Consider the following 26,359-nt stretch of genomic DNA (forward strand, 5'->3'; position numbering starts at 1 on the left):
TTGGCTACTATGAATAATCCTATGAATATGAGTATGAAAATACCTCTTTGAGACCCTGCTTTCAGTTCATTTGGATATATATACCCAGAAGTGAGATTGCCGAGTCATGATTGTTTTTTAAATTCTTTGAGGAACACTCTACAGTTTTCCATGGCAGTTGCATCATTTTATAATCCCACCATCAGGGCACAGGGTTCTAATTTCTCACATCCTTACCAACACTTGTTATTTTCTGTATTTTAAAAAAATGTTACGGTAGCCACCCTAATGGGTGTGAGATGATATATCATTATGGTTTTGATTTGTATTTCTCTAGGGATAGGTGACACTGAGCATCCTTTTAGATTCTTGTTGGCCATTTACACATCATCTTTGGAGAAATGCCTGTTGGATTCCTTTGCCCATTTTTAATTGAGTTACTTGTTCTGTTGTTGTTGTTGAGTTGTGGGAATTCTTTATATATTCTGAATATTAATCCCTTATCAGATGTATGATTTGCAAATGTTATCTCCCATTTTGAAGATTGTCTTCCCAGTCTTGATTGTGTAACGTTTTAATGGAGATCATGTTTAATTCAGATCAATCTAGGTGGAAATGAAATCTTTATGATTGATCATAATAAATTAAATCTTTATGAAAGATGAAGATCCTTCTTGATCTTCTATCTAGTCACTCTATCCATTATTGAAAGTAGGGCATTGAAATCTACAACTATTGTTGAATTATCTATTTCTTCCATCAGTTCTGTCATTTTTTGCTTCATGTATTTTGGAGCTCTACTATCAGGTGTGCATATTTATAATTGTTATTTCTTTCTAATAGATTGACACATTTATAATTATAAAATGTCATTCTTTTCCTATGTAACAATTTTGTCCTAAAGTCTATTCTCTGTGTTATTAATAAAGCTGCTCCAGCAATTTTGGGTTAGAGTTTTCTTAATATATCTTTTCTAGCCCTTTTATCATCAACTTATTTCTCTGTCTTTGGATCTAAACTATCCCTCACATAGATAGCATATGAAGGATTTTTTTAATCCATTTTTCCAATTTCTGCCTTTTAATTGAAGGGTTTAATCCATTTATATTTAAGGTAATTACTGATAAAGTAGGATTATGTCTGCCATTTTGCTATGTTTTCTCTCTGTTATATATTTAGTTTCTCCCTTCCTCCCTTAATACTTTTTTCCTTAGTGATTGCCCTGGGAATTACATGTGGTATCTTAATTTAAGATTATATATATTAGATGATTAATTTCAAAGTATGCAAGTATATAAAACAATATATAATGGATTCATATATAGCTCCAATATAGCTCCATTCCCCCTCTTCTTCTTTATCACATCTTTATCGATTATATCTTTACACATTATAAACTCTTCAACACAGTTTTATAATACTGCTTTCTGATGTTTTCTTTAATAGATTTTATTTTTAGAGTGTTTCAGATTTATAAAAAATATGAGCAAAAAGTACAGTGTTCAATATATCTCCTGCCCTCACACATGTGCAATTGTATTTTAAATTAGGTAGAAAAACAAGATATTTACAAACAAAATACCTTTATAATGTCTTTTATATTTACCTGTATAGGTTCATATTACTGTCTTGTACCCTTCATTTCATACTAAAGGACTCCCTAGTATTTCTTATAGGGAAGATCTATTGGTGATGAATTTTTTTAGTCTTTATCTAGAAATGCCTTTAAAAAAATTTTTTTGTTTACTTTTTGGCAGCATCTGGCATAAGTGATTTTTGTTGCAGCAAATAGGCTTCTGTCTAGTTGTGGTACATAGGCTCAGTAGTTACAGCACATGGGCTCCAAAGTTCATGGACTCTGTAGTTTGTGGCACGTGGACTTTCTAGTTGAGGTATATGGGTTTAATTGCCCCACAGCATGTGGGATCTTAGTTTCCCTACAGGCATCAAACCCATGTCCCCTGCTTTACAACCTGGATTCTTAATCACTGGACCACCAGAGAAGTCACTAGAAATGTCTTAATTCATCTTTATTATTCGTGTAAACTTGCTTAATTTATCCTTCATGTTTAAAGGATAGTCTTGCTAGATATAGAATTGTTGGTTGACATCATTTTCTTCCAGCAATTTAACTACATCATCCCACTGTCTTCTGACCTCCCTGGTTTCTGCTAATGAGTCAGTTGTTAATCTTATTCTGGATCCCTTGTACATGATGAGTTGCTTCTCTTCCTTGTTGCTTCCCAGATTCCTTCTTTGTCTTTGTCTTTCAGTAGTTTGACTATGATGTATGTACATGTGAATTTTTTTGAGTTCATACTGCTTAGAGTTCTTTAAGCTTCTTATATATCAGATAAGTTTTTTCATCAGACTTAGGAAGTTTATGGATATTATTTCTTCATTCTTTTTGCCCCCTTTTCTTCTCTCCTGTTGGGAGGTATCTCACAATATCATGGACTCTGTTCAGTCTTCATTCTTTTTCCTTTCTGTTCCAGAACTGGATAATTTCAGTGGACTTATCTTAAGTTTACTGATGTTTTTCTCCTGTCAACTCATTCTCTCCTGCTGTTGAGTTCTTCTGGGAAATTTTTATTTTAGAATAAAGAATGTTAATTTTCTTTTAAATTTTGTTTTTATAATAATTTGTATCTTTTATTGATGTTCCTTATTTGGTGAGATATTATTCTCATACTTTTCTTCAGTTCTTTAGACGTGGTTTCCTTTGGTTCTTTAAACATTTATAATAGCTGATAGAAGATCTTTGTCCAGTAAGTCTAAGATATGGACTTCCTCACGGACAGTTCCTGTTGACTATGTCTCACATATGGACCACACTTTCCTGTTACTCTGCATGTTTCATGATTATTTGCTGAGAACTTGATATTTTAATAATATAGTGTGGTAACTCTGGATATCATATTCCCCTTGCCAGTGTTTGTTGCTGTTTGTTTGTTTAGTGACTTTCCTGGATTAATTATAGAAAGTCTACATTTTCTGTCATGTGTGACCACTAAAGTTTCTATTGAGTTAGATTAGCGGTCAGCTCATGATTGGACGGGCATTTCCTTAAATCCTTGAACCAATAAGTCTTCAACTCTTGCCAAAATGTTCTATGTGTGTATTGGGGCACACATAGGTACATTCAATGCTCCAGCAATTTTCAACTTTGCTTTAACCTTGACTTTCTGCTTGTGCAGGGTTTCGCGGTCAGCCAAAGAGGAGAGACTCAGGCCTCTGGGGATCTTTCCTGGGCATGTGCTCTTCCCTACACATACTCATGGCCATTTATATACTGAGGAATGTATAAGAACTTTTCAGAGCCCCCCGTAAACATCTCATTCCCACTTTTTCCTGTAAGGCTTTTTGGCCAGACTTATTGTCTTGCCTCAACCACTATCATTGTCTCAAGCAACAGCAGTGTTCAATAGTTGCCACTGGTTGTTTTCAACAAATACCCTAAGAATAGGGATTTTCCCACTAAGCAAGTTCTGAGTCAGGCCAGATAACAAGTCCTGAAAATAGGGCTGTCAGGGAACTGCCAGGCAGATCAAATTGTGACAGTTGTATGAAAATACAACTTGTTGAGAAGATCCAAACCCAATCTGTCCCTTTTAGTGGCTACTAGGCTGCTAGTTTTTACAACTACTATGGTTGCGAGACTACTACAGATCTGGGAATAGGGCAAATTAAAACACTGCAGGGAATTCCCTGGCAGTCCAGTGGTTAGGACTCTGTGCTGTCACTGCTGAGGCCCTTGGTTCAATCCCTGGTTAGGGAACTAAGATCCCACAAGCTGTGTAGCATGGCCAAAAACAACAACAACTGCAAAGTTCTTCGTTCTTACTAAGATTCAGCCATTTTTCTTAAATAAATACCCCCTGGACTGTTGCAAACCTTTTGTTAATTTTCAGAATTCTGAAAAAGTTGATTTTGACAGTTTTTGCCTATGTTCCTGTTGTTTTGTGGAGGAACAGATTTTCAAAGATCCTTGCTCTTCAATTCTCAGAGTTCTATTTGGGGGCTTGATACAGCATTCATCCTGTCATAGTAATTATGAATCCGTGAGCACCTGCTGTGGGGTAGGCACTATGATAGAGGCTTGGGAAAAGATAGAGAGGTTCAAACAATGATTCCTGCCTTCTGAAAGCTTACAGAGCTGTTGAGGACACAAAATGTAATTACATGAGCCTTTACATAATGATAAGAGGAACTAGAGAACAATATAAGACTTTAAGACACACTCTGCAAAAGAATTTCCTGTAATGATGGAAATGTTCTGCATTGACCAATATGGTACTCACTAGCCACACGTACTTACTGGGCATTTGGTCTACTGTGGCTGCTGCTGCTGCTGCTGCTAAGTTGCTTCAGTTGTGTCTGACTCTGTGCAACTCCAGAGACAGCAGCCCACCAGAGGAACTGAACTTTAAATTTTATTTAATTTTAATTAATTCAAACTTAAATAACCACGTATGGCTACCTAATTGGATGCCACAGCTCTAAAACTAAATAATTACCTAATTGACCAGGATGACTGTGGTATAGGAGGGAATGGGGAAGATCTTCTCCCATGAGAGGCCCACAGCTCTCTTCCTCTGGCTCCTGTGGGTGGAAAGGCATTGTGGGCTGTGGATACTCTCTGGTATGTAATTGTGTCTGGTGAACAGTAGATGTTGTACAGTGACACTGTTGAAACAAATCGTGTCTGAGCCACCTGGTAGAGGCAAGCTCTAGTCCACCCCACTGTGGACAAACTTAGACCCCAGTGCCTAGATCAGGCTGCTGCTAAGTCGCTTCAGTCATGTCCGACTCTGTGCAACCCCACAGATGGCAGCCCACCAGGCTCCGCCGTCCCTGGGATTCTCTAGGCAAGAACATTGGAGTGGGTTGCCATTTCCTTCTCCAATGCATGAAAGTGACAACCTGACAAATACAATCTGATGAGAAGGGGTTGTGGCGGCTGTGAAAGAATAAGCCCCTCCTCCTAACCCAATGGTCAATGTCACTGTTTTTCTCTGCAGCCACAAAACAAGCTCACAGTAGCATCTGTCTCCTTCCATGATTTCCAGTAAGATGTCTTTATTCCCACACCAATGTTGCAAACACAGCTCTTTGTCTAGGACCCATTCTGGTAGTTCCCCTTGAGGAAATAGAAGTCCTATAACCTCCTTGCTAGGTCAGTGCCGAAGTGGGACAAAGGTTTTCCCTCTTGCTTGCAGAATGACCTTCACTTCCTTCCTCACTCTATTCAGAGCTGGGTGCATTTAAGGGAAGAAGAATCAAAAGGGTTTAATAAGAAATTCCCCATGTGCCCTGGGAGTCACGTGGACAAGATGCTAATCACAAGGACAAGGGTCCCCAAGCTACCCTTAATCCAGAGCGAGGACTTATGGGAAGACATCTAGGCAACTGAAGCCAACCTCGGGGTCAGAGTGGCTCCCATGCTGAGGCACGAGTAGAGCTGTGGTCAATGCCTCTAAAGGATATTGAAGGAGAGAGACAGTACAGGCAGGAGGAGGCCTGGGGAGCGTAATAGGTGGAGTGGGAGGTGGCTAGTGAGTAAACTGTCTACAATTTCAGTGATAAATTCCCTCCATAAAGGGCTAGTCAATGTTGGGGGACTCGTGCCAACCGGGACTGTCTCATCATATGACTCTGAGCAAGGTCTCACTTCCCTCAGCTTCAGTTTCCTCATTGTCAAACGAAGCTGACCTGTCGGTAAGGATGTTGTAAGTTAGGTAAGATGTATTTATGAGATACCAGCACAGAACCTGCCACAGTATTATTTACTGCCCCCATCCCAGTCTCACCCCAACTGATCCTCTTTGAGGGTAAGTAAACTGAGCCTAGATAGTAGCAGGGAAGTCCATTCAGAGTCAAAGAAGTACTTCCTGACTCTGGCCACACAGCTGAGCAAGAGAAGAATGTGAGCCTCTGCCAGGGGCCCTGGGAGGTCTGAGCTGCTAATGAGTCCTTCTCTAATAGGATGGGGGCAACATTCAACCTTCTGTCTGTTCTCTCTACCCTGTTTTGCTTGGCACATTGTGGAAGCTGCCAAGCCATGCCAACCTCCCTCCTCTTCCTCACATGATTCACAGATAGGAAGTGCAGGGTCTCTGGCTTTGGAGCCTGACTCACCCACCCAAGGCCAGAGGGACACACAACTTCTTCCCTTTAGTCTTGGGACCCCCACCTTCCTCTTTACATCCCTAAATCACTCATAAGCACACTATCCTTCTCTGTAGCTTCCATCTGCCCATCCATCCCCCCTCCCCCAGCCCTCCTACTTTTTCTCAGTCGCTCCTCCTGTTCTGTTCTTCCCCTGAAATCCAATATTCCACATTCACAGAAGATTCCCCAGGCTGGGGAGACATGCATGGGGACTGTGTGTATGTCTGTGTCCACACAAAAATAAACGGGCTTCATGCTCAGGTGACCCACTGCTCCAGTCTGTCCCAGACTCTCCACATGGGGTGCCCAGAGGCCTCCCCTTAGCAGCCCCTTCATCCCTCCTCCTCTCCCCTCAGGCCCCATGAAGGGAAAATGGAGTTACCACCACTCTTCATGGGCAGCTGGGGGCCCCTTAGCAGTCTCTCTACCTCCTCTCCCCCTCTCCTCAGGCCTCATGCCCAGCCCTGAGGTTTGGAGAGCCTAGTAAGTGCCCTATCAACATGTTAATCAAATTACTTAGGAGCTAAAATTGACGCTGTTCATTAATTATACAAGATTATGCTAATTGTGCATGCAAATGCATGCAAGGGAACAGAAGGTGTTCAGGCGCATGGTGGGCCATTAGCATAGAGGATGGGGTGCGGGTGAATTGGCATGCTAATGTATGCGCCCCAGCTATTTATAGTCCCCCAGCCCATCTGCACTGCAGCCACCTCTGCCCCAAGTGGGAATCATGGTGGAAAGGCAAGGTCCAGGCCTGGCAGGTGGCTATGGCCCTGGGGACACTCAGCCTTGGCTGCTGCCCCAGGCCAAGACCAGGAAGTAGCATGGGCCACCGCCACTGTGGCCACCCGCACTTGGGCTTAGACTGTCACACCAACCTCCTCATTCACCATCCTTTCTCTGGCCTAGGCCCTTTGGTGCCTGACTCTCCCTGGAAGCAAAATAACTCTTCCAAATAAGGCACCCCCTGCTAAGCCAGGATATTTTATTTCATTTTAATTAATTTAAACTTAGTCACAGGTGGCTCATAGCCACCCTATCAGACAGTATAGACCTAGAAAGAGGAAGTGTTGCAAAAGATATTAATACATGGGTTGAAGCAGGTGTTCAAAACAAGTATCCTAGGAAGATTTTGGGAGAGAAAGCAGGTTGAGGGCAAAGGGCAGAATCACACTAGATATTTATTGCCAAGTGCAACCTGGGATGGAGAAGTGGGAGGAGGGGTCCTCCATGAATTTTCACCCCCAAGGCCAAATTCAATTTTATTGAATTTCCTGGTGGTCTAGTGGTCAGGACTCCATGCTTCCACTGCCAAGGGCCCAGGTTTGATCCCTGGTCAGAGAAATAAGATACCACAAGTTCTGCAGCATAGCAGAAAAGTTTTTTTTGAAATTTTAGTTTCTCAGTTACACTAGCATCATTTGAAATGCTCAAAAGCCACATGTGCACAGGGACTCTACTGAATGCTCTGTGGTGACCTACATGAGAAGGGAGTCTGAAAAGAGTAGATACATGTATATGTGCCACTGATTCACTTTGCTGTACACCAGAAACTAACACATTGTAAAGCAACTGTACTCCAATAAAAATTAATAAACTACTTTTAAAATAAAATGGAAAAGAAAGCCACAGGTGGCTGCTGGATATCACTTTTGGAAAAGTTCTATCAGACAGCATTTATGATCAGATTTCTGTTTCCTTGCTGCTGACAGTCCTGTAGCTACAAGTGCCCCTGGGCTCAGCCCATCTCTTTCAGTTCCTGACAGCTTTCTCTTTGGAAGTGTGAACATAATCTCAGCTCTAAGTATTTATCTCACCAGGATGTAGGGAGGGAAAAGCTGGTGAGAGGTCTCTGCCTTAATTTCTTTAGGATGAGATTCCTAGAAGCAGAGCTGGAGATAGAGTTTCTTGGGAAAATGATTTATTGGAAGAGAGCTCTGGGGTGAAATGAGTGAGGGAAGCAGGACCGGACATGAGAGGCAGCTTAGCCAGGAGATAGTCTCAGCCGAAGTCTAGCATCAGCCTGATCCTTTGAGGAGCTCTCTCTCTTTTTTTTAGTATTTATTTATGTGGTTGTGCCAGGTCTTGGTTCCAGCGCACGGGATCTTCAATCTTTAGTTGCAATATGCAAACTTCTTAGTTGCAGCTTGTGGTATCTAGTTTCCTGCTGCTGCTGCTAAGTCGCTTCAGTCATGTCTGACTCTGTGCGACCCCATAGACGACAGCCCACGAGGCTACCCAGTCCCTGGGATTCTCCAGGCAAGAACACTGGAGTGGGTTGCCATTTCCTTCTCCAATGCATGAAAGTGAAAAGTGAAAGTGAAGTCGCTCAGTCCTGTCCGACTCTTAGCAACTCCATGGACTACAGCCCACCAGGCCCTCCGTCCATGGGATTTTCCAGGCAAGAGTACTGGACTGGGGTACCATTGCCTTCTCCGACCAGGGATCAAACCCAGGCCCCCTGCATTGGGAGCACGGAGTCTTAGCCACTGGACCACCAGGGAAATCCCCTTTGGGGAATTCTGAATATGAACAGTACTAAGAGTTGGTCCTCCTTGTGATGTTAGTCCTTCTTTGGCCACGGCCTGCTGGTGAGGAGCATATGCTTCTGGCTGAGGATAATCTTCCAGTAGTGGGGAAAGCTATAGGCCATTTATTTAGTTATTTATTTTTAATTTATTTGTTTGGCCATATCACACAGCTTGCAGAATCTTAGTTCCCCAGCCAGAGACTGAACCCAGGCTCCCTCAGTGAAAGCACTGAGTCCTAACCACTGCACCCCCAGGGAATTCCCTGGCTGTGAGCCTTTTAATAACACTCTCAGGAGCTGTGAGTGGGGGAATCCAGGCAGGCACCAGCCCACCTGATACCTGGACACAGCCTTCCAAAGAGCAGTTCCATCCCACTCTGCTCTCCACCCCTTGAGAAGCCAGAGGACTCACATCAGTCACCTCCACATTTCCCTTATGTATTGAGTGTCTCTTGAGTAAAGCATTGTGTGAGGGGAGCTTTCCTTATGCAGTGGTGTCACACTTGAGAAGTTATATATAAGTCAAATGTTTGCACTTGAGTCACATTCAATTCAGTATTTGCTTCTTTGGTATGGAATATTCCATTGACAAGGAAGGTTCATTTTAATTTCATCTTGAGTTGTGTTTACAGAGAGAAATAAAAAGCATTTATAGAGATGATTAGGAAGCCTAGACTGAGTTCAGGATGTGGCAAGGTAGGCGTGCAGGTGAATTACTCTTACCTTTCACTTAAATCATAGGCATCAGAGTCATGATGCAGAACTTCCACCTTTTAAATGCTTTGTTAGTTGGATGACCACGGTTCACAACTCATCTGGTCATTTATTAAGCTTTTTATTATAAAGAATGTTGAACATATAGGCAGAATAAAATAATGAACCACATCTATCCTTTACTGAACTTCAATAGTGATCAACTGTATGCTCATCTTAAAGTCCTGATCTTTAATCCTGAAAATCTTCTCAGACTGAGAGCAGCTGTCAGCATAGCCAAAGGCCCCACACTAGGAGCAAGGGAATCTTAGTGTCTCCTTTGCACCCCTGATGAATCTGTCACCTTGAGGAAATCCCCATGAAATGGCTAACCTGGTCCCTGCACAGCTTGCCTCTCAGGACTGCTTTTGAAGGAAGGTTTGCTGCATTGTCCTGCAGTGGCAGCCCTGTGGCTAGGGCAGGCCTGGATTGAGGGAACCCCAATTAAAAGTACTTTTCCATGACTCTAGTCATAGCTCAGTTGGTAAAGAATCCACCTGCAACGCAGGAGACCTGGGTTCAATCCCTGGGTTGGCAAGATCCCCTGGAGAAGGGAAAGGCTACCCACTCCAGTATTCTGGCCTGGAGAATTCCATGGACTGTATAGTCCGTGGGGTCACAAAGAGTCAGACAGGACTGAGCAACTTTCATTTTCACTTTTTCAGTCAGTATCAGTGGTTCATCAAAGTCCCAAGTTTGTATCCTGACTTTGCATCTACTGTGACTTTGTCGTTTATCCTTGCTGATCCTTGGTTTTCTCATCCATAGAGTGAGGATGATTGCAGACCTACAGCAAGATTATAAGAGGATTAAATAACATAATGCAAGTTGTAGGTTCAGCAGAATTCCAGCCACTAGTTAAGTGCTCAGTTAATAAGACTTGGATCACTGTTTAAATTTTTTTTTGCATAGTTTTGCATTATATTTGTAACTGATGTTTGTATTTATGGTGGTTTCTTCTAGTAATTCTAGTGGCAGCTTCTAGTACTTGACTTTTCTGTGAGGCACAGATCCTTGCCCCAACCCAGGCGGCATCCTAAAATGCTCACCCACAAGTCAGCCAGCTCTGTGGGTTTGGCCTCATCTTGCTTCCCCAAGCCTGTGGCCCATCCCAGCCAGAGAAGGGGAGCCTCCCCCAGCTCTCTTCCAGTTCCATGGGGTGGAGGAGGGGAGATGCTCAGAAACACCAGCACCAGGACTCATCCAGGCTGGGGGGGTGGGGGATGCTTCCCTGATGACAAGCAGGGTCTCACAGGCCCTCAACGAAGGGCACATGCCTTCCTGCCTTAGGTCCCTATAGGGTGACCTCCTACAGCTCCCCTTCCCACCAAGTTACCTGGCCCTCTCCAGTTCCCAGCCTGCACATCTGACCTCTGTACAGACATGGCTCAAAGGATCTGCTGCTCCTCCTTCCTGTTGCCAATGCCATTCTCCTTCTCATCCTTATCAGACTGCTCTGGGTTCTCCTCCTCTCCTCAGAGTGGAACAAAGTGTCACCTATGGTGCCAGCCTATGGAGAGGTTTCCTGGACTGTCCTCATGTTAATCCCCCCACCCCAGCCTTCCAGCCTCCGGGGACGTGGATGGTGCGTCACTGTCCCGGGGTGGGGAAAGAGGGGCCCAGAGACACCTTTCCAAGGCTGAAGGTAGCCAGGTACTGTTGAGAGGGGAGACACATCTGGGCACTACTTCTGGTTCTCTAGACTAGAACAGTCCCCCTGACTCAAGGCCCTGTGCTACAGAATTCCTGAGACTAACCTTGGAGGACAGGACCCTTTGGGTGCTAGTCACCCTTGTTAAAGCATAATATTCAATATGTTAGAAATATGATTCTCATATAAATTATTACTCAAGATGCATTGAAGTTTTCTGTAACTTACTGATGGAAGAACCAGCAGGATGACAAGGCTGGTTCAAAGGCTAAGAGGACTGATATAGACCATTGAGGAAAGAGTTGAGGAGAGAGGGAGGGAGAAAAAACAGATTATGTGAAAAATACTTAAATAAGATTGCCAAGTTAGACACAAAACTAGTTAATGTCCATAGAACAATAAAAGTGTAATCTTTAGGGCTCATTTCTCTACCAAGCAGAAGTTATTTGTTTCTCCCAACAAAAATGATTTTGCACCTCATCAGTTTTCTGCAAATTAGCACCTAAATTAATAGTCTGGCCCCAATTAATAGCAAATATGAGTCAAAGTTTTTTTCCCCTAGAGAGTCAGCTAATTCTTAGGTGGCTTTGTTAACATAATAGTCTGGAAAAACACTGTGTAATATAAATATGACATAAGCCATTATACATTTGTCATTTAAAATTTTCTAGTAGCCACATTTTAAAAAACAAAAACTGGTAAAATTAATTGTGATCATATATTTTATTGAACTCAAGATATCCAAAATATTATCTCAACATGTAATCAATACCAAAACGTTACTAATGAGATGTTGTTACATTCCTTTTTTTCTGAATGTTTGGAATCCAGCGTGTATTCTATACTTAGAGCCCACCGCAATTGAGACTAACCGTATCTCAAGTGCTCAGTGCCCCTGAGGGCTGGTGGCGGCCGTACTGGATAGTGCCACTCTAAAGCAGTCATTCCCAAACCCTAGGGTGCATCAGAATTACCTGAGGATTTATGAAAACACAAATGGCTAAGTCCCACCTCAAGAGTGTCTGGTTCAGTGAGTCTCAGGTGGAGCCTGAGATTCTGCATTTCTAGCGTGTTGCCGGGTGATGCTGATGCTGCTGGTCTGGGCACCACACTTTGAAAACCACTGTTCCAGGATGACCTGGAAAGAACTCACTGTCATCTTTTTGCCTTATTTCCAAGTCGTAGATGATTTTGCTTAACATCCCTGGTGGACCCGCAGGCTATCTGCAATGTTAGCATCAGCTTGGCCTCTGACTGGATGGGTGCTGTCTGGACACAGCCTCAGCAACTACCAGATGGCGGTGGGTGAGACGTCAGCCTCTCCACCACTGATGGCATCGACTGTGTGCAGCTCTGAGCTAGAGGTTCAGGAAGAAAGAAAAGGGGGACTGGCCTCAGTACCCCCAACAGAGAGCCCAGGCCTTGTGTGGTTGCTTCTTATTCAGTACTACCCTACAGATGATGCCAACCAGGGGTTCAGAAACTGAGATGTCCCAGGAAAGGCCTGCAAAGATGGAGGTACCAGCAGAGTCTTGGGGTTCTCAGGGAGGGGTGGTCTCTGTAGCCTAAAAGGGCCAGAAGAGGTTGGCCAGACAGAGACTGGGAATTGGCGAGGATCCAAAGGACAGACGCAACCTGTACAGGGAAGGGAGAGGGTGAGAGACCTGCCAGGCAAGGGTTATGGGAGAGGTTGATGAGGGAGCCTCCCAGGGGGAGCCAGGATCCTTCAGGAAGCAGCAGCCTGAGGCTTTGGGAGGCTGAAATGAAGGCGGGATCAGAAGGGACCTCAGCAAGCATCAATTGCTTCTCTCCTGGTTCATGGATGAGGAAGGATCCCAGAAATGTGAGAAGATTTACCCCAGGCCACACAGTGAGGCAGTACCTGGGAAGTCTTCATCTCCAGCTGCATCCCAGAGTTCTGCAGGTTTGGGAGTGGGGTGGGGTGTCCAGGGCACATGTGTGGATATAAGGGAAGTGTGTCCCATGCTTGTTGAATCTTCAGTGATGTCCAAGGGCTAGCATTAATCCACTTTAGGACAGAGACTGAGTCCTATCCAGTGTCTTGTCCTCCTCCTTCTAGCTCTGTGTAAAGGCCTAAGCACATGGATATGGAGTTTAAATGAAATGGTCTGCACCACGTGTGACTAGGGTGTCTACACTCTATGTCATGTAAATGTGGGACATGTATGAGGTAACTACTGTGGGTATAGGGCTATACACCACAGGGCCCTCATAGGGGTCTAGGGAGTTATTACTATGGCATATAGGGGATCCACACTGTAGTGACTACAATTGGGGGGCCATATAAGCTGTCTGTGCTACACGGTATCCTGTGGGGTATGCACTGTTCAGGGTCACAGGAGGTGACTGCACCTCAGAATGCTCTGCGGGGGTGTTCAGAAGGTCTACACTACATGAAAGTGTTTGGGTGGTGTCCACTGTGGGTGCAGATGTGTGCTGGTGGAACGGCTCTATGGAAAGAGAACTAAAAGGGGTTCCCAGAAGGGGACCCATTGTGTGGGGGAACATGACAGGGCTAAGGGCTCAGAGGTGGGAGGGGAGACACATCTCCAGGAAAGCGACTGCTGCCACCTTCCACTGAGGGGTGGCCCCTGGGGACACCTCTATCCAGGGGTGGTGCCCACCCCTCCCAGGACTTGGGGACTTCCGCTTTGGGGACTAGGCTTTTAGAGCCTGCTACAAATCTGATTTTATGCTCATAGAGTTTGGAGGCAACTCTGATGAGCTAAATGGATGTACACATCTGGAGTTCAAAACCAGGGGGCTGATCAACTGAGGCAGCTGACTGGAGTAGCTCAGCTCATAGAGCAGCCCAGGAGGCTATGCTTTGTACTGGGACCCCCAGAGACTGTATCCCAGAATGCTACAGTTTGTAAAGAGCAACTCCCCAGATGCTCACAGAGTCCTGCAGGGGTGAAGGCAGATGACTGATAGTATCCTGAGTTTACTAACAGTACAAAACCAGAGTATTATCCATGGTTACCTCATGGAGAGTGGGCGGGGGAAGAGAAGGTCTCACCATCCCCATCAACTGCCTGAAAGAAGGATCAAGTTCTCATGTGTTTATCTAAAAAACAGTCAGTCACATCACTGCATATACTGTGCTTTTTTCTAATTACTGTATGTGCAAAAGAAGGTATCCACTGTGTATCTGTACAGTGTGTCTGGCAGGTACACCACGTGTATATGCTGACGATATGCTCTGTGTAGTGTTTGCTATGTGTATAAGGAATATAGGGCTTCCCTGGTGGCTAAGATGGTAAAGAATCTGCCTGCAATGCAGGAGACCTGGGTTTGATCCCTGAGTGGGGAAGATCCCCTGGAGAAGGGCATGGCAACCCACTCCAGTATTCTTGCCTGGAGAATCCCCATGGACAGAGGAGCCTGGGAGGCTATCCATGGGGTTGCAAAGAGTCAGACACGACTGAGAGACTAAGCATACTCATAAGGGATATAGAATGTGTGTGAAGGAGATCTGTTTGCTGGGGATGTAGTGGGACAGAGGGTCTGTTGTGTGTGAGGGGAATTTGTTGGGGGATGTGCTAGTCAAGAAGGAAGGGGGAATCTGCTACATGTGATGACAGCACAACGTCTGCAGCGACTATTCTGGGAAATCACATACAACATAAAAATGGTGTACTCATGCATATACTCATATTCCTTCAGTGCATATACATTGTAGGATGGACATACGCTGTGCATGATGATATAGACGTATGTGATCAGCATACCTCATGTGCATCATGGGTCCAGGCTGATGTAGAGTTCATATTATATATGCTTCTGTGAAGTGCGATAGGTCTACTTTATGTGTGATGGCTGTATCTTGTGAGTAGTAGTATATAAGGCATATCCAGTGTGCGTGCATGCTACGTCACTTCAGTCATGTCCGACTCTTTGCGACCATATGGACTGTAGCCCACAAGTCTCCTCTGTCCGTGGGATTCTCCAGACAAGGATAATGGAGTGGGGTACCATTTCCTTCTCCAATATACAGAGTACATATGGTATATTTACTGTTCCTGATGAGTAACATCTCCAGACTGATAGGTACACTCTAGGGGAAGGACACGCTATGTGATACAAACACACTATGTATGTGATAAGCATGTGCTGTGCTCAGTCATTCAGTCGTGTCCCACCCTTTGTGACCCCATGGACTGTAGCCCAACAGGCTCCTCTGACCACAGAATTCTCCAGGCAAGAATACTGGAGTGGGTTGCCATTTCCTTCTCCAGTGATGAGCATATACTATGACAAATATACATGATATGGGATAAGTTTACAGGTAAGTGGGAGTACCTGCTACATGTGGAGTATATAATAATTCATGAGTACTAAGTATATTTGGTATATATATAATGGATGTGTTCTCTAGGATGAACATACTGTGTATAGATGTGATGACTATATACTTTGTGAGATAATTAAGCACTATGTAATCTACAGACTGTGGAGGTGGGAGATTTTCTGGACAGTGAAGTTGTTGTTGGGACAGGTCTCCTGGATGTGTGACATGTACCCTGTGCATATAGAGCTTAGGATGGGAATGTGGGGGGTGTACCTTGTGTGAGCAGGCAGAGGGGAAGTTGCCCTGCTGGGAGGCGGCGTGGCAGAAAGCAGTTGGATCTCCATCTGTTTCTAGAACCCCCAGACCCTTGAGCCCACCCACCACACTGTTTCAGGTTCTTCCTCAAGTTCTTCCTCAAATGCAACCAGAATTGCCTAAAGAACGCGGGGAATCCCCGAGACATGCGCCGCTTCCAGGTGGGTCTGAGGAGAGGGTTCTCCCCTGCAAACCTGCCCTTTCCTGCTGGGAGGGGGGGTGGCGGGCATGATGTGACCCTGCCACCCTAAGGCCCCAGGGGCTGATCTCTGCGCAGACCCATGTTTTGGAGCCTGGCGCCTGCTGGGGGTGGGGCAGCTCTGTCTCCACTTACTCTGGCTGCCAAGGAAGGCTTCATTAGAGTCCCACTTAAGGAGATGCTAATTGTGACATTTTTACATGATTAACGACCCAGCTAATTTGCATAGCGTGAAGCAGAGAGCAGCTGCCCTTAGCACATCCCCAACCTGCACACCCCTCCCAGTGAAGGGTAGAGGGAAGAAGGAAGTAGCCCCAATTTCCTCCCAAGGGTGGGGCTTCTGCCAACGGGTTCTCAAGCTGATGCCCCCCTCCCCCATCAAAAGGCTCACTCGCACTTGCCTAAGACCCATTCCTGACTTGGCGCCCCAGGGATACAGCCTGTGGTGCATGTGAGCGCAGAAACAGTAGCCACTCTGCCCAAGGAGTCAGAGGATTTTTTTTTCAGGGCTTTTGATTTTTCTAGCTCCTGGGGGTCCGTTCCCCTGGGCAGCCAGAGATTGTGTATGTGAGAGGGTCACCTGATCTAGTTGGTCCCCCTTCCACCAGCTCAGCCCCAGAGGGGCTGAAGCTCTTCCTCATGCCAGTGACTCTGAACTACAGTTACAGTATCCAGCCACCAGCCTCAAGTTGGCAGTGCCCTCCAGCAGTCCCTTACCGGGAGCCCCAGCCAGGCTGGCCTTGGCTCTCCCCACAGGTGGTGGTGTCCACAACAGTGAGCGTGGACGGACACGTGCTGGCTGTGTCAGACAACATGTTTGTGCACAACAACTCCAAGCATGGCCGCAGGGCACGCCGCCTGGACCCCTCCGAAGGTCAGGACCCCCCAGCCCACACCCTAGCCCCAGTCCCCACCTTGGCGTGGGCCCCTGACCTGGCTCCTCTCCTGCCTCCCAGCTGCCACCCCCTGCATCAAGGCCATCAGTCCTGGGGAGGGCTGGACCACAGGCGGCGCCACCGTCATTGTCATCGGCGACAACTTCTTCGATGGGTTACAGGTCGTGTTTGGGAACGTGCTCGTGTGGAGTGAGGTGGGCCACTCCCGCCAGTCTCCCTCCCAGCCTGGGGCTGGACCCTGCCCTCACCGGGTCAGAACCCGCAGGCCTCCCTTCTCCCCTCGCAGCTCATCACGCCCCACGCCATACGGGTTCAGACGCCCCCACGGCACATCCCTGGGGTGGTGGAGGTGACCCTGTCCTACAAATCCAAGCAGTTTTGCAAGGGAGCCCCGGGACGCTTTGTCTACACAGGTAAGGAGTCGGGTGGGTGAGGGGAGGCCCAGGGTTTCGGGAAGGAGCCCCACGTCACACACACTAGCCCTGGTATGGGAGTCGGCAAATCGCTGTGGTGTGACCAGGCGGCCAGACCCCCTAAGCCCCTGCTGGTGCTCACCCCACACCCCAGGACACCTCCTCTCTGGACTTTCTTTCCCTCACTTCTGTTTCCCTCCCTGGCCTCCACCAGAGCAACTCCCTGCACCCGCTTTACCTTCTGCACTCCCCAGTGTCTAGAACATCTCCATGGGGAGATTTATTTCAAAGATGCCCCCCAATAGGGAGAATGTATACATGTAAATGTATGGCTGAGTCCCTTTGCTATCCACCTGAAACTACCACAACATTGTTAATTGGCTATTCAGTTCAGTTCAGTCACTCAGTCATGTCCGACTCTTTGCAACCCCATGAACCACAGCACGCCAGGCCTCCCTGTCCATCACCAACTCTTGGAGTCCACCCAAACCCATGTCCATTGAGTCGGTGATGCCGTCCAACTGTCTCATCCTCTGTCATCCCCTTCCATACTGCAAAGCAAAATAAAAAGTTAAAAAAAAAAAAGGTGCCCCCAGATAACTTGCTGCTTCCCAAATCTTCCTGGTTCTCCTGGTTCCCCCAAGCCACCCCAGGCTTCATTCTGCATGCACACAAACACACATACATACCTTGCATGAAGCCAGGGCAAAAAGTTAACAGAAGACAGGCGTGTAGGCCACTCCTGAAGATGTGGCTTCATCCCCCTTCCTGGCTCTATTTGACCCCTGGCCAAATAGAGTATGCTCTCCACTGCCACCTTCCAGCACTTCTCCCCAATGCCCCACCCCACCCAAGAGATATTCACTGAGCCCTTCAAGAGGCACCCTACTTACTGCTTACTGGGGAGCTCCAATATAAGAGTGAGAGGGGACAAGCAGGGAACACCACATGGGCTGGTAGAGTTACACAGTGGAAGAGCTGGTAGATGGTCAGAGAAAACCTCCAGGTGCGAGTGTGGGCTAAACTGCTAAGCTGGGACCAGAGAGGTGAATAAGGAGGTAGAGGTGAGGAGGAAAAGGTGTCCCAGGAGAAGGGATGGCAAGTACGAAGACACTTGAAGGAGTGCCTTAAGATGGGCTTCCCTGGTGGCTCAGCAGTAAAGAATCTATCTGCCAATACAGGAGACGTGGGTTCTATCCCTGGGTCGGGAAGATCCCCTGGAGAAGGAAATGGCAACCCACTCAGGTATTCTTGCCTGGGAAATCCCACCGACAGAGAAGCCTGGTGGGCTATACAGCCCATGGGCTCGCAAAAGAGTCCGACACAACTTTAGCAACTAAACAACATCAAAAAAGGAAATTCACTAAATGTAGAGTTTGAAGTGGAGAAGGAGGTAGGGCTTTAAGGCTGGTGAGATAGGTCTCCACCAGACCAGAGGAGGGGGGAGGGGAAGGGAAGAGGGAAGAGGTCTTGGAAGCCTGGTCAGGAGGCTGCAGCATCCACCCCAGAGCTCTGGGTGTGGGCCAGCCCATTCCTGGGGCACAGGCGTACCCCTAACGGTCAGGCGCCGCTGAGAGTCCACCAGAGCGGTGATAAATGGAGATTGTTGCGCGTTTTTTTTTTTATCTTTTTATGATAAATAGTTTACTCCTTATAAGCTCAGACAAAAGCTGCAGACAAAACTCTCCAGTCTTGTCCCTAGGAGTACTTAAGTTAATATTTATACAGTTGTCTTTTTTCAAATCACAAATGAGATCCTATAGTGCATGTGTATTAATGCCAAGCAGCTGGCACAGGGCCTGGCTCAGTAAACATTTGTTTAATCAATGAGCACGAAAGGAACTGAAGAAATTTCCCGAACCTTGCTGACCCACGTGCCTAGAGTTTTCCCAGAGGCCTGGGCTGGGCTCGGAGGAGGGGTTCTGCATCCAGGCTCGGGGACTGCTTGCTGGTAGGCGCTATGCGGGGAGGGGCGTCCTGCAAACACCACCCCTTTCCCCAGCCCTGAATGAGCCCACCATTGACTACGGATTCCAGAGGCTGCAGAAAGTTATTCCCAGACACCCCGGAGACCCCGAGAGGCTGCCCAAGGTACTCAAAAGGGCGAGGCAGGGAGGACGGTGGCCGGTGGCCGGAGGGGGGATAGGGAGGGAAGAGGTAGCTCCGGGACCCCCCCCCCCCCCCCCGCACCACCGCCACCCCCGCCCGGGGCCGCCCCTCCGTCCGCCGTCTCCTCCCCTGCCCCCAGGAAGTGTTGCTGAAGCGGGCGGCCGACTTGGCAGAGGCCCTGTACGGAGTGCCCAGCGGCAACCAGGTATGGCGCCTCCGCCCGCCTCCCCGCGCTGGGCCGGGTGCTGCCCGCCTCCCGGCGCCCGCTGCTGCCCCGGCCGTGCCCGCTCTTGTCTTCGCAGGAGCTCCTCCTGAAGCGCGCGGCGGACGTGGCCGAGGCTCTGTACAGCGCCCCCCGCGCGCCGGCGCCGCTAGGACCCCTGGCGCCTAGCCACCCGCACCCTGCCGTCGTGGGCATCAACGCCTTCAGCAGCCCGCTGGCCATCGCCGTCGGGGACGCCACGCCGGGGCCGGAGCCAGGTGCGTCCGCCGCCGCCCGGAGGCCCCTTCCCTGCGGGCGCGCGCCACTGACGGCCGCTCTCCCGCAGGGTATGCGCGCAGCTGTGGCAGCGCGTCCCCGCGCGGGTTCGCGCCCAGCCCCGGCTCACAGCAGAGCGGCTACGGCGGCATCCTCGGAGCTGGCCTCGGCGGCTACGGGGCCCCGGGCGTGACCGGCCTCGGTGTGCCCGGGTCCCCCAGCTTCCTCAATGGCTCCACGGCCACCTCACCCTTCGCCAGTGAGTGTCCCCTGCCCGGGGGGTGGGGGGAAGGACCAGGCCCCGGGGAGCAGAATGAGGCTCAGCTTGGCCCCCTCCTAGCCTATGGGGTTGGAAGGAGGAACTCCCGGCACCTGTCCCTTGAGCGTCGACCCTGGCGTTGCCCTCCTGTGTGCGACCTCTCTCTGCCTTTGGAGACCCACTCCGCCACCTTGGGGCCAGGGCACTTCTCGCACCTTTATCTCTTTGCTGACCGCAGTTGTGCACATCGGTTCTAGCTTTTCCCTCCTGCTGAAATGAGCTTTAACACCAGGGTATCCTCCCTAAATCTAGTGGACCGCCGGCCTTCCCCCTTTGTATGCCAGGGCTTCAGGAGGAGGGCTGGTGCCCCCTGCCGGAAGCCTGAGGAAACTCAGGGCGCAAGAAAAGTAGGTGTCCACCTGGCCCCACGGCCCCCAGGAGACGCGGGGGCTTGAGGAGGGAAGAGGTAGCTCCCACAATCTGGTTGTGCAGAGCAAGAGAATTCTGTATAGTCAGACACCTGGATTCAGCATTTGTTGAAATGAGGAGCTGACATTCAGCAAGTTACTTCAATTTTCTCTGTAAAACAGGATCAGTATCATCTGTTGCTTAAGGTTGTTCTCAGACCTGAATGTGCAAGTGTACATAAAGGGCTTGGACACAATTCAGAAAGAGTGCAGTGACTGTGCATCCCAGCACTAGCTGTGGGCACTAACCATCTTCTGTATGGTTTCTTAGGGTGTGCAGCTCAGAGCTGGGTAGATGAGCAGAAGGCATTTATGCTTTTACCATGCATGGCCCTCAACTCCCTCCTTCCAACACGAAGTTCCAAAAGAGCCTGTCTACAGGTTCCTATAGCTTAGCTATTCAGCAGACATGTATGAAGCACTTAACTCTGTAAAGCACCTGGCTTGGGGGATAGTTCCACCCTTGCTCACCTTCAAGGAGCTTGCCCAGCAATTGTAAGAGAGCATGCACCTTGATTCCCGGGAGACACTGCTGTGCCAGAAGAATGGGAAAGCCGGCCAAGAAGGAGCTGGTTGTGTGGCTTTTCCTGCCTTTCCTTAGCTTATCCCCTGTCTTTTGTTTGCTATTGCTGAAGACCAACGTATCTGGCACCTGCCTAGACTTCCTTGCCATGGCCTACATCCTCGGTACTTCTCTTTTTGGCTGTGAGTTGGATTCTGGGGCTCTGCCTTTGGCCTGGGCTCAGTATCTGGGACCAGAAGCCCCCTGTGCTGATGTCCACATAAACCATGACCCTCTGGTGTCCCCACCAAGACTCCTGTCTCCTCTTTGCTCTAGCTAGGCTACAGTGCTCCCACTTTGCTTCAGTTCTGCACAGTACTCTTACCACCTGTCTCAGGGTTCCCCCCAGATCAAAGCTGGTGGAATTTGGAACACCAGCCCCTCTTATCCATCACACTCAGTACAATCAGTCAGCAGTGGAGAAACAAAGTGCCCCAGAGGGCCAAAGCCAACTGCCTGGAGTCTTCCCATTCAGCCAAGAGGTCAAGAATTCCCTAGCTGCTTATGCCCTACTCCAGCATCACAGCCCCACTCCAGTGCCATCTAGTAGTGTCCTGTCCAGTCCCCATCCACTCCCCTTGTGCATGCTTTGTGGTGGCACTCCAATGGGTGTATGAGTTTGCCAGGGCGTGCCTGTAATGACATCCGGAACTGTCCCTGCCAGAAGCTGTCTGCTTAGACCTCTTATCTGCCTTCTGCTTCAGCCACCAGCAGCTCTGGACTGACCCACAACTCCCAGTACTACCCAAGCTGCAAAATGCAGCTGTGAGCTCTGGGCCTTGAAAGATACAGTACATTTCTGCCATTCATGTCAAGCCCTCCATAGAGTTCCCTGGGCCTCATTAGCTAGCAGTCAGCATTGTCTTAAAGATGATGCATGGGGCTGAGCACATTTGGAATAGGGACAGCTGTTGAAGGCATCACTGTTCCAAAGTAGGAGGTGGGGGATGGGGATGAGAGTGTTTTCTAAATGCCAAAAGCAGTTTTCTCAGGCTACTGGTTTCTTTCAGGAAACCCACACCCTCACCCCATTGCCCCCTGCTTAAACAACACTCAGATCACAGTCCTATTGGTGTTTGGAAAAGAGAGGTGGGGAATTGGGTTCAGATGAGGATGTAGAAAGAGGGATCCAGAAATGACCTGGGCAGGAGCCCCAAGAGAGGAAGTGAGGCAGAAGAAGGAGGGGCAGACAAAGGCTGTGTGTGGGAGGCTCCCTGGTTATTCCCAGGAGAACAAGCCACAGCTGTGGAGGTCAGGGGGTTAGAGAACAGGACGATCTGAGAATGTGGATTTTTGTACATTTCCTTAAAATTAACGAGCTGGAAGGAGGAGATGGAGGAGGCCTCTAGGACCAGGGCTGAAGATGATGAGGACTGGCATTAAGCTGGAAGAGAACAAAGTGTTAGGAGTCAAAGGGAGTGTAATTGGTAAGGGGAACATATTTGTCAGGGGGAGTTAGGGTTCTTGTGTGAGCTGTGATCCTGGACAGAGGGGCTTTATAACAGGAGCCTACGTGAACCCCCCAAACTTCACCCTGACCACCTGCCCCAGCTCTGCTGTGAACCCTGACCTTTGACTCTAACTTTAATGCCCCTGGGCCCATCAGGATTTCTGAGTGTCTCAGAATCCCAGTGATTTTCAGCAGGAATCCTAACTTGTTCCATCTCATCTTCATTCCTATCTTTATGGACACCTCTCTGTATTTGGTTTCATTGGATGTTCTGATTTTGCTTGCTTGCTTGCTTGCTTTTTTAACCTCTTCTGGTCTTATCATCTCCAACCCTAAGAGAAAGGGGCTCTAGATTCCCCCTGCCCCAAACAGCAAGCGCTAGCCCATAACCCTAGAGGTTCTCAGGCTGCCTCCAGAGGTCCCCCCAAAACCTTGACAGCCTCCCACTGAGGGCTGAGCCTGGCACCCAGTTCAGCAGCCCGCACAGGGCATACTGCTCGTGCCAGGACAGCAGCCAGGCTGCTCACTCTGGTGCTGTCTCCCTGTTGTGTCTCCCACTGCCTTCCCTGCTGCGCCTGCCCCTCCCTGCCCCGCCCCGGAGTCATGCCCTCTAGCCCCCCGCTGGCCTCTGCCTCCTCCATGTCCCTCCCGGCGGCTGCCCCTACCACCAGCGTCTTCTCCTTCTCGCCTGTCCACATGATCTCCGCTGTCAAACAGAGGAGCGCTTTTGCCCCCGTGCTGCGCCCGCCCAGCTCCCCACCCCAGGCCTGCCCCAGAACCCACGGAGAGGGGCTTCCAGGTGAGTGCTCTGTGCTGCTTCGCTGGGACCTACTTGGTAGAGCAGCTGGGCTTGTGGGGCCCACTCCATCCGTATCTCACAAGAGCTTCAAGCCAGTTGCCCAGTTCTCCCTGGGGGGTGCAGAGAAGGAAGCTCTGCAGGGGTCCAAGGAGGCCTATCTGGACCCTCTTCCCTGGGCCTCATAGCTTGGGATGGTCTCACTCTGGACCATCAAGAAGACTCAGATACTAGTTGGAAAAGGTCTGGAAACCACTCCAGGGCCTCACCCCCATCCAGTTGAGCCCAGATTAAAGACCCAACGCACAGCTGGAGGAACCGTAGCGTGGACTGCATGCCTTTGACCTGTACCTCCCTGTGTCCACCGGAGGGTAGCATACACCATCATGAGCGACCTGGTCACTCACTCAATGGAGGGAGGCTGACCTTAGATAAACTTTAGCCTGGCTTTGCCTTCCCCGTTTTATAGATAGGGAATTGAGACCAGGTCACCCCTCCCACAGTCCATTAGTGAAATAATTTATGTACCATTTATCAATCTCTTCCAAGTCAGCATCCAACTTAACAAAGCCTGGGCTCTAACCAGTAATGTATATAGCAAGTCAAAAAGAGTTGCATCCCCTCGGATAAGATGACTCTTGGGGTGGGCTTGTTAGATGATGCTCTAGGATGATTTGAGGTAGAACATGGTCATGTTTGTCCTTATTTCCAATTTTTGGATAATTTTTAAGTGTGTTTGAAGCTTAAAATGCAGGGAATAGAAAGGACAGAGAACCACCAGTTTCTCTTGCAGCAAACCATAGCGAGGGGTTTAGGCAGAGGCAAGAGTGATGGAAGGGGTGAATTTCGTGGGATGTGGGAGGAAGACTTGCTGCCATCACTGCATTAGGTATCAGTACTTCTGGAGGCTGCCCTCTGTCCTTTCCCATCCTGATACGTGGCTGTCCGCTTCCTCACCGTGAGAGAGGCCCTCTGAAGGAGACATGCTGGAAAGAAGAAGACGACCCCGAGTCGTCTCTCTTGACTGAAGAAACTAGGGGAGCAAGGGCTTGAGGCTGCACCTCCCAAGAGGTCTGGGGGACATACCTCACCCAACTGTCTGCAGTGCTGGGCCCAGGCTAGGAGTGGGGGTGGCTGACTACCTTCAAGGCTCTTGATAGCTCTGCCCTGAAAAAGTGCGTGCTGCTTCCAATCAAGAGGGGTGCAGGCTACACATGGCTTATGGCTCCCCTCCTTGGTTACTGTAGACCAGCCTTTTGAAGATTCTGACAAGTTTCACTCTCCAGCTCGGGGACTTCAAGGCCTGGCATACTCCTAATTACGGTAGGTGTCTGGCTGGGTCTTGCCTCCCCCCCGCCAACCCCCCGGCCCTTGGATGGGCTCTCTCCAAAAGACTAGCAGGGATGGGGAGTTGAGGTCCAGGTCTCCCTCTCCAGGGCCCATCTAGACAGTTGTCAGAACCACAAAACCCAGTGGCCCAGGCTAAACAAGAAGAGAGAAGTGGCTTTCTGTCGCCTTGTGGCCAGCCTTCCTCCAGGATCTTCATCTTTTCCTTTCCCCACCAGGTCTACAGGTGTTGCCCCCACTGAGCTCGGACTAGTGGTCCCTCCAGGATTCACACCCATGCTGTGGATGACGGCACAGACAGATGCAGGGCCAGGGCTGCAGGCAGACCTCAACCCACAGCCCTGAACGGGGAGAGGGCTTCCTCCCTGTGCTCAAGGGTACTTCAGTCCTACAGGCTTCTCTCACCTCCCTTTTCTTGGGGCTTGTTGGAAGCCCCAGCACTGTGCTGATGCTCTTGTTAGGAGAGCATCCTAGGGAGGTGCTGGGATGCCTGACCTTACTTGCTGGGTCAGTTCCTCTGAAAGAGATGGACCTTGTACAGACCAAGGACATCTGGTGATACGAGCAGGATGGGGACTGTGGGAAAGAGCTCAGGGAGAGGTGGCCTGGGAAGGTCCTGTTTGCGTCTGACCATCTCAACCATCCCAGCATCCCAATTCTTTCTGGGGCAAGGGGTGGTGCCCAGCAGCCTGGCTAGGCTCCCATGGAGCTTCTGACAGCTACTTGATCCCATGGCTGCCCCACTCCTTGGGACCTGCTCACTCATTCTTGCCACATCATGAATCCCTGAGGGGGCTTTGGGCATGAAGGACACAGAAGAGGAGGTGCCAGGCCCCTTGGATTGGTTGATCTTGCCCTCAGTGAATGTCTCATGGACTCTGGCCCTCCACACAGATGACTTTAGCTGGCCCGATAGAACCATGGGTCCAGCTGCCCCTGGCCTCATGTTCTTCTGAGGTTGGAAAAAAACAATAAACACAAATGCAGCTAGCCACCTAGCCTCTCTGTCTGCTTCCTTGGCATGGGTCTGCTTCACTCTGCAGCTCTAAAATGCTCCTGAGCAGCCTTCTTATACCTTGGACTTTTTCAATAGCATCAGAGTTCAACTGACAAGTATTCCCTGCCCAATATATGCTCTCGGGTACTGTGTAGGGGGGCCCTGGAGGGGTGGGAAGCCAGCAGCCTGAAGACCCAGGACGTGGGCTCAGCACTGACTGGGAACACATTCTGGGGCCTGAGGAATCAGTCCCTCAGCTGTCTGACTGGGACCAAAGCGGGTTGGAGGGGAGGTTGTCAGAAGGACATTGCTGGGAACTAGAACAGAGCAAACTAAATACTACCCCAATGTACAGAGGCTCAGAAGTGAAATCCTTCCTGACTAGAGGCCTCTGGATGGGGAAACTTCGCTCCTAGGGCTGCCTAACACCCCTAACCTCTTCCCTCCTCCCCAGGTCTAGGCACTTGCCAGCTCTCCTGTCCCAGAGTTTGGGAAGAGAGGTGGTTAGAAAGGCAAGATTTCCCAGGCTCATTCACCCAACTCATAGGATGAATCCCAGTTGCCCCCCCGCCTCCCCCGACCAGTGTTCCCTAGACCCCAAAGGTCTGCCTCTATGACACTGGGAGCCACTTTTTTGAGGCACTGTCCAGAGAGCCCAGGGTCCAGCTCCAG

The 26,359-nt window shown here is 49.0% G+C and overlaps 1 protein-coding gene across 5 annotated transcripts in view; it reads left to right on the plus strand.

The window, feature by feature from the left end:
• The window catches only part of EBF4 (EBF family member 4), a 57,639-nt gene extending 31,955 nt beyond the window's left edge, over nt 1–25,684 (plus strand). For 4 of the 5 annotated variants that reach the window (XM_027559287.1, XM_027559288.1, XM_027559289.1 and 1 more), the window contains 11 exons: nt 15,794–15,875; nt 16,670–16,787; nt 16,870–17,003; nt 17,096–17,222; nt 19,225–19,313; nt 19,471–19,536; nt 19,634–19,811; nt 19,880–20,068; nt 23,149–23,346; nt 24,591–24,666; nt 24,909–25,684. In XM_027559287.1, coding sequence (XP_027415088.1) covers nt 15,794–15,875; nt 16,670–16,787; nt 16,870–17,003; nt 17,096–17,222; nt 19,225–19,313; nt 19,471–19,536; nt 19,634–19,811; nt 19,880–20,068; nt 23,149–23,346; nt 24,591–24,661 — 1,252 coding nt within the window. In that variant the 3' untranslated portion in view covers nt 24,662–24,666; nt 24,909–25,684. The remainder of the gene's footprint in view (nt 1–15,793; nt 15,876–16,669; nt 16,788–16,869; nt 17,004–17,095; nt 17,223–19,224; nt 19,314–19,470; nt 19,537–19,633; nt 19,812–19,879; nt 20,069–23,148; nt 23,347–24,590; nt 24,667–24,908) is intronic. The other variant, XR_003514077.1, reaches the window with a different exon arrangement.
• Nucleotides 25,685–26,359: the final 675 nt, after the last annotated feature.

Source organism: Bos indicus x Bos taurus, chromosome 13 (genome assembly GCF_003369695.1).
Source record: "Bos indicus x Bos taurus breed Angus x Brahman F1 hybrid chromosome 13, Bos_hybrid_MaternalHap_v2.0, whole genome shotgun sequence".
In the NCBI taxonomy this organism is placed as follows: Eukaryota; Metazoa; Chordata; class Mammalia; order Artiodactyla; family Bovidae; genus Bos; species Bos indicus x Bos taurus.